This window comes from Brachycentrus maculatus, unplaced genomic scaffold, assembly GCF_059751285.1.
Source record: "Brachycentrus maculatus isolate JH-2025_06_01 unplaced genomic scaffold, ASM5975128v1 h1tg000616l, whole genome shotgun sequence".
Taxonomy (NCBI): Eukaryota; Metazoa; Arthropoda; class Insecta; order Trichoptera; family Brachycentridae; genus Brachycentrus; species Brachycentrus maculatus.
In genome coordinates, this window is record NW_028281354.1 from 540,001 (window position 1) to 557,534 (window position 17,534).

Below are 17,534 nucleotides of genomic sequence, written 5' to 3' on the forward strand. Positions count from 1 at the left end.
GAACTTCAACTTTCAACTTTCAACTTAAGAACTGACGTCAGAGTATTTTAAATACTTGATCATAACAAGTTTTTTTTCAGTCTTTTTCTGCTCCTATTTCCAATTAAATCTGCTTGATAAATTTGTTTTGCAAAATACAAATTAATTTAAAAATATCCACCAGGTTAAATTTTTCAAAGATATCGTATTTTAATAACCAAAAGCATATTTTCAAACTACTCTCAAAGTTTACAAAAATGACACACCCTTGTGTGAACATACATCAACATTCTAAAACTGAATACCCGATAAAAGCTTTTTCTAGGTTACCACACTTATTCCAGTGCTTATATTTCACATAAAGAGTCCTGCATTCAAGTTTTGCGCAGTAAATTAAAATTTCCATTTCGCGTTTCTATTCATTATTCATTTCCCAGGACGACTTTTATTTTATTCCATATTCGTAAATACACGTGAAGTTTATTAAAAATCCCATACGGGCGGCAGAATGGATCATTTATCACATCCACAGACTGCATTCAAAATGCATTCATTGCTCTATACGGCGACAGTGAAAAATTCAGGTATTTTCAACAGAAATAAATTTGACAATCGTTTGAAGCTTTTGAATATCAAATCTTGAAACGTTATAATTCAGGATTCTAAATTCATCCACTTTCAGGCATTTTCAGAAAATCCAGGCTTCATTCGCTTTTGAATTATTTTCCAATTATAAAATTCTCAAACATCAAAACTAGAAGGGAGTTTTCTCAAGCAGAATCAACTGTATACTATTTATTTTTTGATATCCCATTAAAGATGAAGGAAAATATGGAAGTCTGGGCATTTACGAGGCTGACGACCGTCATAGGCTGGTTTAAGTGATCACTTTACACACGTGCAACATTCACCAATTCTACCCATTATTGACAACCACACTACTTAAATTCTTGGAAGTTCTATATATATGAACCAATTTAAAAACCTTGTTTTTGAATCACTAGAACTTCACTAGAGACATCTATTAATGAGATGAAAATAATATGTATAATAAATAACCCTTGTAATTGAAGAAAATCCAGATTTTTTAAATAAGTATTTGGACACACTCACGATGTTGTTACTGTATACTTATTTCAAGAAATTTTTGTTTTTTTTTTCAAGACTTGTTTATTTATTACAGAAATCACTGTTACGTATTCAACTTCCTTTCATTTACAACATTTTGAGTGTGTCCAAATACTTGTTCACAAATCTGGATTATCTCCGATTATAGGATTAATTTTTATATAATTTTTTGACATCTCAACATAGATGAAGATGAATATGGATTTCCAAGATTTAAGTGATCACTTTACACACGTGTAACCCTTACCAATTCAACCCATGATTGACAACCACACTACTCGAATTCTTGAAACTTCTTTATATTTGGTTTAATTAAAAAAGAAAATACTTGAATCACTAGAATTTCACTAGATACATGTATGGTTAAAATGAAAGAACCTTTCACTTGATTGAGTTTATCATTTATCGTTATCATGCATTGCTCACTTTGTGTTTTGTGGGTGTTTAAAAATTAAATTGTTCCAATTGTCCATCCTTTTAAATGCATATGAAAAACATCGCGTAAACTTAATATCATAGTTAAAAAAAACGTCTAAGGTGTCTTAAAAATAATAATATTTCAAAATTTGCTAATTACCTTTTATCTGAAGACCATAATTTAAACAAATCAACGGGTATAGAAATTGTACATAAAAATAAAACTGGTTTTTGTTAAGTTAATCTAGAAAAAATATAAATAATTAAAGCAATCAATAAAGACTTACCTTTAATAAATAACCAAATAAATTTTACTTCGAGTCCACTTTTAAAAATATTCCCATTGTGGTTCATTTGTCTTCTTTCTTTGAAATGTTTATTTTGATACAAATGTCAAAAAGTAATAATTTTATTTTAATGACCTGATGATGAAATGATTTGTGATACCGATAGTCACAAAAAGGGTGAATAAAAGTGGTATTACACAATGTGAACAATGGTTCATAAAGAAGTACAAATAATGGTTTATTTTAGCTTGAATTGTCTTTAAACGAATACTTTTGTTTCTCCTTATCGGAGGTCAAAGAAAAATCCTACGACAAAAAAACTAAATGTCTCTCCAGGAGGCTTTCAAGGGAGGAAAAGCACCCTTACGTCTCAATTACTAGATTTTAGGGAATAAAGAGTGAGTAAGAATGATATTATAATTAATCACCCCTAAACGCCTGGGACGGGGTGAATTTCTCAAAAGAATCATCCCTTTGTCCATTTAAATTCGACAAAAGCGCCGAAACGTGGACATTTCGCTCACTCCTTTCAAGAACGTCATAAATCGAAAAACTTGATTTTTCAGGAGAACGTTTTTAAAGTTTAAAAATATAATACAATGTATTAAAAATAAATATCAAGGCACTTATTTAACTTTTTACTATGCAACATATCTTTTTAGATAAAGCTTGCACGTTTTTTCTCCATTTGAAAAATATTTAGCATATTTAAAAAAAATAATTAACAATACATTTTCTTCAAAATGCAAGAACCACACATTCTGCTCTGTAGCGGGTAAACATTAAGTTAAAAATATGCCACTTTTGCAAGGATATAGTATATTTTCTGGGCATTCCGAAAATTTGCACAACTGAAAATTGATGATTTTTGATTTATGACGTTCTTGAAAGGAGTGAGCGATTTCTGATGCGATATTTCTTAATTGTCAAAGAGCGGAGGAAAAGTTGATATTCAAAGATTAAAAAAGTTTTCTTTCGTAGTTTAATTGTTGTGAAAGCTATTGAAATGAATGGAATAAATATTTTAGCTTCATAATAAACTTAAAATTGATCTTAAAATAAATTTGTTTTTAAACTTGGCTCATTTAAGAGATAAAGCATTTTTTTGTGATTTTAAAACATCAACAACGTAAAAACAAATATTATAATAGATTTATATTATCCACTGACACTTTGTGATGGAATTGCATTTTTAATATATTATTAGATTAAAACCAATATTTTTAGCTTTTCCACTTTTTTTTTTTTTTATTTGACCAGCGACCGGGTTTTGTCTTTACCGACATCATCAGACTGGTGGGAGGCTATACAAATTGTTATGTTTTATTATATTATATTATATTAAATTAAATTAATTTCTCAATAAAATTATATCAAATCATTGTTATCAACTCCTGCCTTGTTTTATATATGACATAACAATTTATTTAGCTTACCACTAGTCTGATGATGTCGGTAACGACGAAACCCGGTCGCTGGTCAAATAAAAATAAAGTGGAAAAGCTAAAAATATTGGTTTTAATCTAATAATATATTAACAAATATTATTTCATGGACAAACGATCTGAACACACTATATAGTGAATTAATTATAAAGAAAAATTGTGTTTTACTTTGGCACATTTCACAGAACCAGCAGCATTTTAATTCGATTTAAAACACATGTTAACACTTAAAAAAGGGTCTCCGCTCCATAAAAGCTTTCTAAATTCATTCATAAAGATATTTTATATTTAAATGTATCTTTGTTTAAAAATCACTATAAATATTTTATTATAATTTAATTACAATGTCTACCGGTTTCGAAGCTAACCGTTTCTTTTTGAAGACTGATTTATACTAATAGTATTAATCAGTCTTGATAAAGAAGCGGTTAGCTTCGAAACCGGTTGACATTTTCATTAAGTTTCAATAAAATATTTATAGTGATTTTAAATCACTACAAAGATACATTTTAATTATACCAATCATAAATGGCTGTCGTGAACTCAATCGTGAAATGTCATAAGATTGATCATATATGCAAGACTTTATGTTACATATGTGTAAAGCTATCACTTAACCAACCTATAAAGCGTATAAATACTCAGACTTCAATATCCTTCTTTATCTTTGTTGAGAAATCAAAAATGAATATTATCTTTCAAGAAGAGAAACCCAGATTCGTGGACGTATTTGGATACAAGTTGAATTTTCGTGAATTTTTTTAAAATCTAAAATTTATTGCGACACCGATTTAGATGCATCCCTCATCATTTTCAAACACCGTTTGTGAAACTAAGTAAAAATAAGTAAAATCTTACATTTGGACACGCTCAAAATGTTATAAATAAATTATCTGGTCAAATTATAAGCTTAAATAATAAAAATGAAATGGTATTTTCTGGCGTTTCTCATATGTGTGATTATAATCCAGGATTTGGAAATCACATACTAATTTAAGAGTTTCTGCTTAGCAAAAAGCTTCTTTACATCTCACCAATAGATCTAGTGATTCAAGTACAATGTTTCGAAATTGGTTCATATTTATAGAACTTCCATGAATTTGAATACTGTGATTGTCAACAATGGGTAGAATTGGTGAATGTTACACGTGTGTAAAGTGATAACTTAAACTAGCCTATGACGGTCGTCAGCCCCGTAAATGCCCAGACTTCCATATTCTTCTTCATCTTTGATGAAATGTCAAAAAATAATATAAGTTAAAACTAACCATTAAATTAAATTTGTTGAGAAAAATACACTTGATAAAATATATGAATTTTCTGAAAACATATTAAAATTAAAATGGAGGTCCTTTTTCCATTTGAGAAACTGAAACCGCGTTACTTTTTTCAGTTTCCAGTCCCGCCTGTCACGCTGAAGTTTTTCAGGATACTGAAACCTGAAATATATATACGGGAGTATAAGGTGTACTCTCCACCGCACGGGCCGCCTCACTTTTGAGAAGGGTTGATGTATATAAAGTCTTTAGGAAGGCATTCACAACTGGAAGTAAGAGCAGTGGTTCCCAATCTGTTAAAACGTTATTTGATTTATTATTTTAAATAACTGTTTCTTAAGAAATTGATTGACTCTTTAAAAAATTAAAAATCTTAAAAATCAGTAATTCTTGACCTTACCATTTTTTAAGCACTTTAAGAAAAATTTTGTCATGCCAAATTTTCTAAGGTCTTCCTTTGTTTGTATTTTTCACTACATTCACCTGATAATTTGGACCCGGGTTCGATTCTCAGGGGGGGGGCACTAAAGTTACTTAGGTATATGATTTATGTTCTATGATTTTACTTGTGAGTTAGCGTTGGATGTGAGTTAGGCAAGACTGAATTAATGATTGTGACCTACAAAAAAAACAAGTTGAGTGCAAGTAAAGGGAATGAAACCTCTTAAAAAATAACAGAGATTTAATGTGTCATTCGGCCATGTCATCCTTATCGCATGGCTCATGGTAAACCAATAACAAATGACGCTTTTCTGAGGCCTATAAAAATTAATAAAAAATTTAAATATTTTTATTATTAAAAAAAAAAATAAACTCTTGTATTGAGTTATATTTCATTACACACGACTAGTTTTGACTAGTTGTCCGCATCCAAAGTATAATGGTCAGCACGCTCGGCTACCGTTCTGGAGGTCCCGGATTCGATCTCTAGGAAGAAGTCAAAGGCATATATGTGATTTTTACACTCTAATATTTATTCTATATTAACCTGGACTGGTACCTGAAGTGGAGGGCAGATCACCTTTCCTTTGTGTGTTAACGATCAACATAACACTGTGTTTGTATAATGCAGTGCCCTATGCACCATTAGGGTGCGGATAAGGGTTTGAAAATTGAATTTCACTTAATAAATTTGTTACACTGTTCTTTCTTCACTCATTCGATTAACATGCCCAAACCTCAATTCTCCTTCCTCAATTTCATAGACAATGTTTATCCAAGTCTTATATTTATGAATACGTTTATATAAAAAAAAACATATGAAACCTGACATAGGTATCTTAAAAAATTATAATAACACAACATTATTATTCTTCTTCTTCCTGGCTCTATTCTAACTTATCGTCTTTGTAGACTGTTAGGGTCAGCTCTCCTCGTCCTCAGGCTGTAGGTCCTTCTATCATATACAATTTCACTTGCCTTGCCTTCAAATCATGTTATCTTCAATTTACTTTGTGGTAATAAATTATGAAATGGTAAAAGGAAAACTCTTGTTTTTTCTTGATTTTATTATTACGACTAGTTTCGGAACCGATGCTTTCATCTTCAGGTCTAAATATAAACAATATTTCTATTAATATATTATTAGATTAAAACCAATATTTTTAGCTTTTCCACTTTATTTTTATTTGACCACCGACCGGGTTTCGTCGTTACCGACATCATCAGACTGGTGGGAGGCTATACAAATTATGTTATATATAAAACAAGGCAGGAGTTGATAACCATGATAATACCTAATAATATATTAAAAATGCAATTCCATCACGAAGTGTCAGTGGATAATATAAATCTATTAATATTTCTATTTATATTTTTTGTTTCTCTTTTACAATTTTATCTTCTTGTAGTGTTCATGATTTTTTAAGGATATTTTCAAGGTTCGGAAATAAATCGGAGTTAAGTGTATATTGCGCACCACAGTTTGAGAGGTGCCGTTATAATATATTGTACACCTGGTCAGGGTTCTGAAAAGATTGAAATTTCCCCCACTCACGCTCCTTCTTCTCGCCCGACATTTTGTTTCCCTCAATTGCGGTGCCGATGCGGCTCGCGAGTCCACTGTACACCCACCCCTACACCCTCCCCTACACTCGACCCCTACACACACCCCTACACACCGCTCCTACACACCGCTTCTGCACTTGATACGTTCGGGCGCTAACCAAAACGTCTGCTAGGCACATATCATCAATATTACTTTTATCCTCGGATGACTACAGGCAATAGAGTTAGACGCCAATTATTAAGCCGTGAGTTCAATACCGGGCAGTACTGAATTGATAATTCTGACCTACAAAAAAACTTGTACCATTGTAAACATCTTAAAAAATAAGCAGTACAATTTATACTATCCACTGACACTTCGTGATGGAATTGCATTTTAATATATTATTAGATTAAAACCAATATTTTTAGCTTTTTCCACTTTATTTTTATTTGACCAGCGACCGGGTTTCGTTGTTACCGACATCCAGTCTGATGATGTCGGTAAAAGTTTATTCATTCGGCCATGTAATCCTCAACGCATAACTCGTGATAGATAAATAACAAGTAACGGTTTGCTTGGGTCAATTTTAAAAAAAAATATGAATATAAGTCTTACTGGATAAATACCATTCAAATATTTAATCTGCCTCCGTGGTGAAATGGTCAGCACGCTCGGCTACCGTTCTGGAGGTCCCGGGTTCGATTCTCAGGGGAGATCGAAAATAAACAATAGTGATTTTACACTCAAATATGTTTTTAATTTTACCCTGGTCCCTGAAGCACAAGAGTGATCACCTTGCCTTTATCTGTTAACGATCAAGATGAAACTGCGTCAATACGATGCAGTGTCTTATGCACCGTTGGGTGCGGATAAGGGTTAAAAAAATGTAGATAAGGATTAAAAAATGTGTCAAAGAAATATATGTGATTTTTACACTCTAATATTTATTAAATATTACCCTGGAATTGTGCCTGAAGCGGAAGGCTGTTTTTTTGCTTTTTTTGCTTTCCATATGTTTACGATCAAGATAATGCTGTGCATATAATGCAGTGCTCTATGCACCATTGGAGTGTGGATAAGGGTTTGAAGAGGAAGGTGAAAATATCACTTTTTCTTAAAATCTATTCTGACACGTGTTTCGATGCATTTCTCATAATTTTTGAACACCGCAGGAATTTTGAGACAAAGTAGTATTTACAAGTAAAAATTAAATTAATAATGGATACATATTACCACAAAGTGACTGCCGAATCAATCAATGAATTTGAAATGTTTTTTATTTATTTTAAGTTTTACTTGGTAAATACCACTTTTTCTTAAAATCTATTGTGACACGTGCTTTGATGCATTCCGCATTATTTTTATATACCGTATAGATTTAAAAAAAATAACTGTTATTACAAACAAAGAAAAACTTATATTTAAAATGTATAGATACAACCACAAAGTGACAGCCAAATCAATTAATGAAAATGAAAAATTTGTGTATATAAAAAAAGGACTCTGCATATTATTCCTTTTTAAAGAATTCTTTAATTTATGATAGTACTTTCTTTAAATAAAAACCCTATAAAATCAATCCCAAAAAATCTCGCCATTAATAATTTAACTTCGATTTTTACGACTGTTTTTAACAACTTTAGATTTTTACGATCGTTCACATGCTGATAACGTATTTTAAGACAGCTATAAGTTTTTTTCAGATACAAAAATACTTGTACTTTCTGACGTTTTTTTATAATTAAATATATCGCTCACTCCTTTCAAGAACGTCATAAATCAAAAATCGTCAATTTTCAGTTGTGCATGTTTTTGGAATGCCCAGATAATGTACTATATCCCAGCAAAAGCGGCATATTTAACTTAATATTTACCCGCTACAGGGCAAAAAGTGTCGTTTTTGCATTTTGAAGAAAAGGTATTGTTTAATTGTTTTTTTAAATGTACTAAATATTTTTTAAATGTTGAAAAAACCTTCAGGTTTTGCCTATAAGGATCTGCAGCACAGTAAAAAGTTCAATAAGTGGCTTGATATTTATTTTTAATACATTGTATTATATTTTTAAGCCTTAAAAACGTTCTCCTGAAAAATCACGTTTTTTGATTTATGACGTTCTTGAAAGGAGTGAGCGATATGTAAATTAAAACATCTTTTGTAAAAAAAATATCTCATTCGATTTTTCAAGAAATCACCAACACAGGATTGTACTACAAGTTATTGTACTATTGAGAATTTTCGATAAAATAAAGTGAATTTTGGATATGTGGAGCAAGTGAGTATGGAAATATTAATAAACAAATTAGTTTGGAAATAGAAGCAAAGGAAGACTGAAGAAATCTTGCAATGATGAAGAATAGTAAAAACTTCAAAGTGGTCAAGTAAGAGCTGGAATTTTGTTTTGTTTGTCCGCCTCAGTGTTGTAATGGTTACCGTGTTAAGTTACCGTGCTGGGGGTCCTGGGTTCAATTTTCAGGGGGATTCGAAAAAAAAATAATGGTGACTTACACTCAAACATTTATTTGATATTACCTTGAACTGGTCCCTGAAGCACAGGAGCACCTTGCCTTTATCTGTTAACGATCAAGATGAAACTGCGTCAATACGATGCAGTGCCCAATGCAGCGTTGGGTGCGGATAAGGGTTAAAAAATGTATTAGGGGATGCTTAAATGTGAAAAAAGAAAGAATAATGTTTGCAAGGACAGAGTAGTATTGCGTTTTATTTTTTTCTCCGTCTAACCCTGCGTCAAAGCGGTGTGAATTTAATATAATTAGTTTAATGTATGTATCTCTTTTAATTGTATCTTATGGGTTTTTTCGTAAAACAAAAGGTCATACATAGCGAAATTTCAGAACTACCATAAGAATTATTTGATGAGACAACGGAATCAAAAACAATTAAATACGCACTAAACACTTGAACGGCTGTGAAATTCAGATCAAAAAAGAAAAATTATTCAAATATAACTAACTAACTAACTAACCATCACGCCGCTTCCCCGCAGGGGTAGGCAGAGAGAATAGAGCGCCACACCACTCTGTCCTTGCAAACATTCTTCGCCTCTTCCACGTTCATGCATCTCCTCATACATACCCGCCGATTGTTACGACTCCTAACCTGACCACTTTCAAGTATTTGGCATACCTGATCGTGCCATGTTTTTCTCGGTCTTCCTCTGCTTCTTTTCCCGCTAACATTCGCCTCATAAATTTGTTTTACCGTTCTTTCCTCACTCATTCGTTCTACATGTCCAAACCATCTCAACACACCTTTCTTAATTTTATCGATAATGCTTTGATTATTCAAATATCATTGTATGTAACCTTCCCTTAAAACTTAACGAAATGATCCAGTTTACTTTTTCACGGAACCCCATCTGAAAATGGAGTTTCAGGCTTTATATATGAAGAAAATTCAAAGTTGTCCAATGAAAGAAATAAATTTCTTCATACAGTGTGGCGCACAAATTTCCCTGAAAAAAATATTTTACTTGCTAACTCATTTCAATTGAGTTTCATGCAGTTATGATTTTTTTACGTAACTAACCATGACTTGCGCTGTTAAAGCTGTCGATCATAATTTTACCGGCTTTTAAAAAATAATACCCTTATCACGTTTTTTTAAATGCTTTTCTTGTTTTCTATATACATAAAGCTTCATTTTCAATGAAGAAATATATTTATGTTAACCTTATAAAAACCAATATGTTAAGATAATTATTACTAACTGTATAAAATATATTCTTCATTTAATTTTTAAATGTTTTACAAGTTAATTTGATGGCTATGCGAACTTACCGGACCAGAGCTTGATGCAACAAATTTGACTAGGCAATCTGGCGCAATACTTAAAAGAAAGTTAACCTTGACTTTACTTTTTATTATTATTTCGTCCAAAAACAAATAATGTAACATGTTATATCGCAGCGAAGTGCCCTTGAGGTAGAATTTCACAAAAACAAAGCCTTATTAATAATCATTAAAAATATTGATAACACTCTCCTTATCATGAAGTGTTTACTTAGTGTAATAATAATAATAACAATAAAACCCTTATCCGCACCCCAATGATGCATAGGGCACTGTGTCATATAAACGCAGTGTTATCTTGATCGTTTACACATGAAGGAAAGGTGATCAGGCCTCCGCTTCAGGTACCAGTCCATGGTAGTATGGAATAAATATCACAGTGAATAAATCACTCGTAATGTAATCACTAATGTAATACCACTTTAAAAAAGCTTCAAGTGGTATTACACATTAAGTGAACGATAAATGATAAGAGGAGTCTTAAATATAATGCCATACCACAAAATTAACAATACTATTAAATACAAAATATAGTCTTATAATTATATGTAATTTTAAATTTTCTATAACTTATTTTTAATCGTCTACTTTATTCGGTTCAGTCTACAGATTGAATAGTAAATTTAAAATAAATTTTGAAATAATATTCACATACAAAACAATTTTTAAATTCCTCAGTAAGCTACAATATTTTGATTGTGCAAAAAAATATTTGTAACAAAATCTGAGTTTGTCTTTTTAAGAGTTATTATTATTTATTTTGACATCTCAATATAGATGAAGAAGAACTTCAAAGATTGTGCATTTACAGGGCTCAAGACCTATCATTTCCTGGTTTAAGTGATCATTCCATATGTTACACTTATCTGAAGTGAAGCCATCCAGAATTTTATATTCTTCTTCATACATCATTCTAGCGCTACGTGCAGCGCAGTCAAGGGATAACTGGAGAAGAGTCATTGCTTCTGCAAGGGTCACAACCCTCAGCAATGAGGAATAACATCTTTACATACATATTTTCGAGTATTTTTCAATAAATTATTACGTTTTTATTTTTATTTAACTTAGTAAATACTTTCACGTTGATACACGTGTTTCGATGCATTCATCATTTTAAAACACCGTACGTGAAGTTTAGTCTAAATTTAAAAGTTGTGTACTTGGGACCTTTAAAAATGAATAAGTGGCCTTTTCTAAGTTTAAAAAATTATTTATATTTATTATCAATGAGAACAATGAAAATAGGGTGGAGTTTTAGTCATTGACATGTTGCTTATTATGAGTTTGTTTTGTTTTGTTTTTTTTTTAGTATTTTGCAGTTTATAATTTCAATTCAAACCCTTATCCGGACCCCAATGGTGCATAGGGCACTGCATTATACAAACACATTGTTATCTTGATCGTTAACACATGAAGGAAAGGTGATCAGCCCTCCGCTTCAGGTACCAGTCCAGGGTAGTATTGAATAAATATTAGAGTGAAAAAAATCACTTATATTCATTTGACCCCCCCTGGGAATCGAACCCGGCACCTCCAGAACGGTAGCCGCGCGTGCTGACCATTACACTTCGGAGGCAGACAAATAGAGGCAGTTTATAATTATAATAAATAATTTTTAGGGTCGGAAACACATGTCACGATAGATTTTAAGACATTGTGGTATTTTACAAGTAAAATTGAAATTAAATGTGGACTCATTTCACTATAAACCATCTTTCTAATCAATTGATCAAAGTTTTTTGGTACGTTAATAATATTCAAATTACTTTAAATTGAAGTCTAGAAAAATATGCCAGTTTCACCGGTGAAACTTCAAGTTGACATCTGTCAAATTAAAGCAATAATAGTTTTCTCGGAATGCCTCAAATGGATTTGCCTTTTTGTGCTTCAACATTATATCACAAACCATTAATCAAAACTGAAAACTTACGCAAAACGCTCAAAGGAAAACGTTTATATTTTAAATCAAGCTATCAAAATGAGAGTTTGGTATTTCCCCTTTTAGTCAAATAACTAATTTTATTGTATTGTATATAACAATTCGTAGAACATTAATCAAAATTTAATAAGTAGCTGTATCCGGGCATGCGTTGCTAAGGCTCGGTTGGTTAAATGGTAATTTTTTTTTTTTAAAAAATGGTTAAAATGATTAAACCCCTTATCCGCACCCCAATGGTGCATAGGGCACTGCATCACATAAACGTAGTGTTATCTTGATCGTTGACACATAAAGAAAGGGTGATCAGCCCTCCGCTCCAGGTACCAGTCCAGGGTAATATGAATTCAATATTAGAGTCAAAAAATAACTTTTATTTATTTGACTCCCCCTAAGAATCGAGCCTGGGACCTACAGAACGGTAGCCGAGCGTGCTTACCTATATACTATATAAGCGGTCAATTAATTGTGTTTTGTGTGCTTGCTTTAATTATATAATATAAGACTTAGATTTAGCGCCTTAAATGTAATACCACTTAATACAAAGTAGAATCCAATCCAATAACCATGTTTAATTTTGAATATATTACCCAACAATTCAAAATGCAATTCCACCAACTGTCTGCAGTTACAATAAATATATTTTATTTATTTATTTCCTTTCACTGATAGTTTCCTGTCCCCTATTACTTGAACAATTCCATTACCACCTCTAAAAAGTGGCAGTGAGAAGGATTTCACAGTGTGTGAATACGGAAAATAAAAAAGGCGCGAATATTTCCACGTCACACCGTATCATATGAAATCCCGCCAAAACGGAACGAGAACATTTTATCATCCCCATCTTCTTCCCCTGAACCCCTCAAATTGCATTCCACCCCTATGCTCATGGACCTGAAACAATTTCAGCTTCATAATAAAACAATTTCGCCATACGTCTCGCAAAAATGACAATGCCTCTTGATTTAGAGGTGATTTTTATTTTTTTATAAATTGATTCGGCAGTCACTTTTTGTGGTAAACCGTATTCAATTTTAATTTTGCTTCGTGAATAACAATTTCCCTTAATATCTTATATTACACGTGCTTCGATGCAATTCATATGATTTTGTTTGGTGTTTGAAAATGATGCGGAATGCATCGAAACACGTGTCTCATTAGATTTTAAGAAAGTGGTATTTATTAAGTGAAATTAAAATCGAAAACGGAAAGTGGCTGCCGAATCAATGAATGAAATTGGTTCATTCAATCAATAATTCGTAAACAACAGAAATTGCGATGATTGATTTTTAAATAAGATAAAATGATGAAAGTCAAATGAAGAAATATGCTTTTTCTTAAGATGAACAAATTCTCAAAAAAAAAACTACAGAAATAAAAAAGGTAAAATAAATTCAATGCACAAAGTAATGAAAAAGTTTTGATATATTTTCTTAATGCCAATATACAATACATCATATCATGAAACACATTTGCTTAGAATTGGTACAAAAAGCGCATGGCTTCATAAAATTAACGAACAAGATAAAACTAGATCGATACGATACAGTGCCCTTTGCATCATTGAACTCGGGATAAGAGTGAGATAATGAAGAAGATTTACAACAGTGTGTCCAAATACTTGTTCACAAATCTGGATAATCACCAATTATAGGAGTATTTTTCATATTATTTTTTGACATCTCATCAAAGATGAAGAAGAATATGGAATGACGGTCGTCAGCCCCGTAAATGCCCAGACTTCCATATTCATCTTCATCTTTGATGAGATGTCAAAAAATAATATGAAGAACATTATTCACATATCGAACATTATGGTAAGAAGAGAGTTTACAGACGTATCTGACATTCAATCCTCTCTACCGACCCCTACAGAAAACAGCGTGAATTTAGTGGCGGTACTGCGAAATTATTTTCTCCCATTAAAAACTTTTTAATTTGTTTCTTTGATGTCGGAATGATCATTAATTATTATGAATAATTAAAAGAAATATAACTCTCATTCCGAATAAGTAGAAACTGCTGAAAGTCTTTAATGACGCAATTTACGGCATTTTACTGAAATCAACCCTTTGATAGCGACACCTTTTGAAACGTTGACGTACTTGCATCGCAACATCAAGGAGTGACGTGTGTACACATTTTCAGAGAAATTATATTCCGTTTTATCCGAATATTTACTTTGATTAAAAATTTTTTTTTTTTTTAAATCCACTGCCCTTAATAATTTTTTCAATTCAATGAAATAAAATATAAAATTGAAATAAAATATAAAATATCGAGCAATTATTGTTAGTATATAAGGACATTTTGTAAATATTTTTTGTCAGTGCTTGATAATGTCCTAAGAAGGCAGAATCCAACAAACCTTGTTTTATTTTGGATACAATTCAATATTCCCAACAGTTCAATATGGAATTCTGCAAACTGTCTGCAGTTAATATTCTAGATATATTATTTCGAGAAATAAAAATACTTTGTGTTCTGATTCACTCACATTTTTATTTAACCAACTAGTTTCGGCAACAACCTGTTGCCCTCTTCAGGGTTACAAATATGATCCACAAAGTTAATGCTTTCAATATTCAAAACATAATATTCTAGATCATTAACCGGACAAATTCGTCTATTTATTGCTACAATAAATCAATAAATTTGTCTAGTTGATGGTCTAGTTTAAACTTTAAATTTTCTTTTTAAACGTGTCTCAACTGGATAGGAAACATGAATCGTTCTTTCCTTTTTTATAAAAGAAGATGTAAGTCTAATATCCCAGGGCTTTCAACCTGGCATTTGGTTGGCTAAAGCGATCACTTTATACACTTGTGTAACGTTCACCATTCTGCCCATCATTGAACATCCATATTGTATTAATTCTTGAAACTTGTATATATGTAATGGTCCTAGATCCTTCCGGATACTAGTAAATTGATATATCATTCGTAGGGTGAATAATCCAGTGTCTAGTGTACAAAATAATAACAATAATAAAACCCTTATCCGCACCCCAATGGTGCATAGGGCACTGCGTCATATAAACGCAGTGTAATCTTGATCGTTTACACATGAAGGAAAGGTGATCAGCCCTCCGCTTCAGGTACCAGTTCAGGGTAATATTAAATAAATATAACAGTGAAAAAATCACTTATATTTATTTTACCCCACATGGAAATCGAACCCGGGACCTCCAGAACGGTAGCCGAGCGTGCTGACCATTACACTACGGAGGTGGACGAGAAAGAATATAGAAATACTAAATAATATGAATATTTTTGAAACTTTCCATCTAATAACCTTAACTTAATTACTGTTTATAAATCTAACTTTATTTTCCACTATTTGTATGTTTTCGTTACAAAATATTTGGATTTTATTTAAATCTAAGCGTAGGTAAAAGAGGAATTTCGAATTGAACTGTTGGGTTAATTTAAAAAAAAAACTTTACAGGGCTAACGACTTTTGATTAACTAGTTTAGACCATAATATTATACATTGCTTAACAATCGCCATTCCACAAATTAATGGTAAATTTATATGTTTAAATATACACATATGTACTCGTTTGTATACATGATATAAATTGTATATTGGCATTTTAAGGCGTGAATTGCATTTTATTAAAATAATTTATTATAAACCGTATGGCTATTCCCATTTTTTTAACTAGTTTGACGATATCAATGTTCAGATCGACGGTTTGACGATGTTGTTAATGGCAAAACTCGGTAACTTGTCAAATAAACTAAACTGAAACAGCAATACGCATAATACGTATATTTTAGATATTTTATCTTATTCACATTAATATACGCTGAAAACAGCTAAGAATACTAAATAAATCGAAATATTAAAACAGGATATTTTGAAAAACTCACCTTTATCAGCAGAAGCTGGTCCGACGATGCCGAAAGCAGCGAAAACGGCCAAAAACATCCACATTTTGCACAAATCTTCATTTAAACTTTGACGTAGATGACACATTTTAAATTTTATTATTTTTCTAATATAATGCACTGCCTTAATCGTTCTACCATCTAAAAACACTTACACTTATTTTAAATCTAATTAAGTACTTTGTTTTTTAATTTGAAATATTAACGATTTTACAATTTATTCGATAAAACTATTTTCTTCTCTTGTTATATATCATTGTTTTTTTTGAATTGATTAATTTCGTTGTTTTAACGATGCTTACACTCAGATTCTGAAACAAAGTAAAATTAATATTAATTGAGAATATATAAAAATCTAAAAAGTAATCTTTAAGAAGCAACATTTTGAGTGTGTCCAAATACTTGTTCACAAAATCTGGATTATCTCCAATTACAGGAGTTATTTTCATATTTTTATATGAAAATAACTCCTGTAATTGGAGATAATCCAGATTTTGTGAACAAGTATTTGGACACACTCAAAATGTTGTAAATAAATTATCTGGTCAAATTATAAGCTTAATAATAAAAATGAAAATGGTATTTTCTGGCGTTTCTCATGTGTGTGATTATAATCCAGGATTCGGATCTCACATACTAATATAAGAGTTTCTGCTTAATAAAAAGCTTCTTTGCATCTCACCAATAGATGTCTCTAGTGAGGTTCTAGTGATTCATGAACAGGGTTTCTAAATTGGTTCATATATATAGAACTTCCAAGAATTTGAGTAGTGTGGTTGTCAATAATGGGTAGAATTGGTGAATGTTACACGTGTGTAAAGTGATCACTTAAACCAGCCTATGACGGTCGTAAGCCCCGTAAATGCCCAGACTTCCATATTCTTCTTCATCTTTGATGAGATATCAAAAAATAATATTTAAGAAGCAATTTATTTAAAGAACATGCATTCATATTTGGTATGCAAAATGCACCTACAAAATATAATAATACGACAAACACTATGAAAATATAATTAAAATGTAACTTTGTTTTAAAATCACTATGAATAATTCTGTCTGCCTCCGTAGTGTAATGGTCAGCTCGCTCGGCTACCGTTCTGTAGGTCCCGGGTTCGATTCCCAGGGTGGTTCAAATAAATATAAGTGATTTTCCACTGTAATGTTTATTCAATATTACCCTGGACTGGTACCTGAAGCGGAGGGCTGATCACCTTTCCTTCATGTGTAAAAACGATCAAGATAACACTGCGTTATATGACGCAGTGCCCTATGCACCATTTGGGTGCGGATAAGGGTTTTATTATTATTTTTGAATAATTTATTTTAACATTATTATAATGTCTACCGGTTTCGAAGCTAACTGCTTCTTTAT

At 31.6% G+C, this 17,534-nt stretch overlaps 1 protein-coding gene across 1 annotated transcript in view; it reads right to left on the reverse strand.

Annotated features, from left to right (window-relative positions):
• The window catches only part of LOC148301050 (uncharacterized), a 452,825-nt gene that overhangs the window by 417,037 nt on the left and 18,254 nt on the right, over nt 1-17,534 (reverse strand). The window contains exon 2 of the mRNA XM_088273881.1: nt 16,145-16,473. Within this exon, the coding sequence (XP_088130007.1) occupies nt 16,145-16,250 (106 nt within the window). The 5' untranslated portion in view covers nt 16,251-16,473. The remainder of the gene's footprint in view (nt 1-16,144; nt 16,474-17,534) is intronic.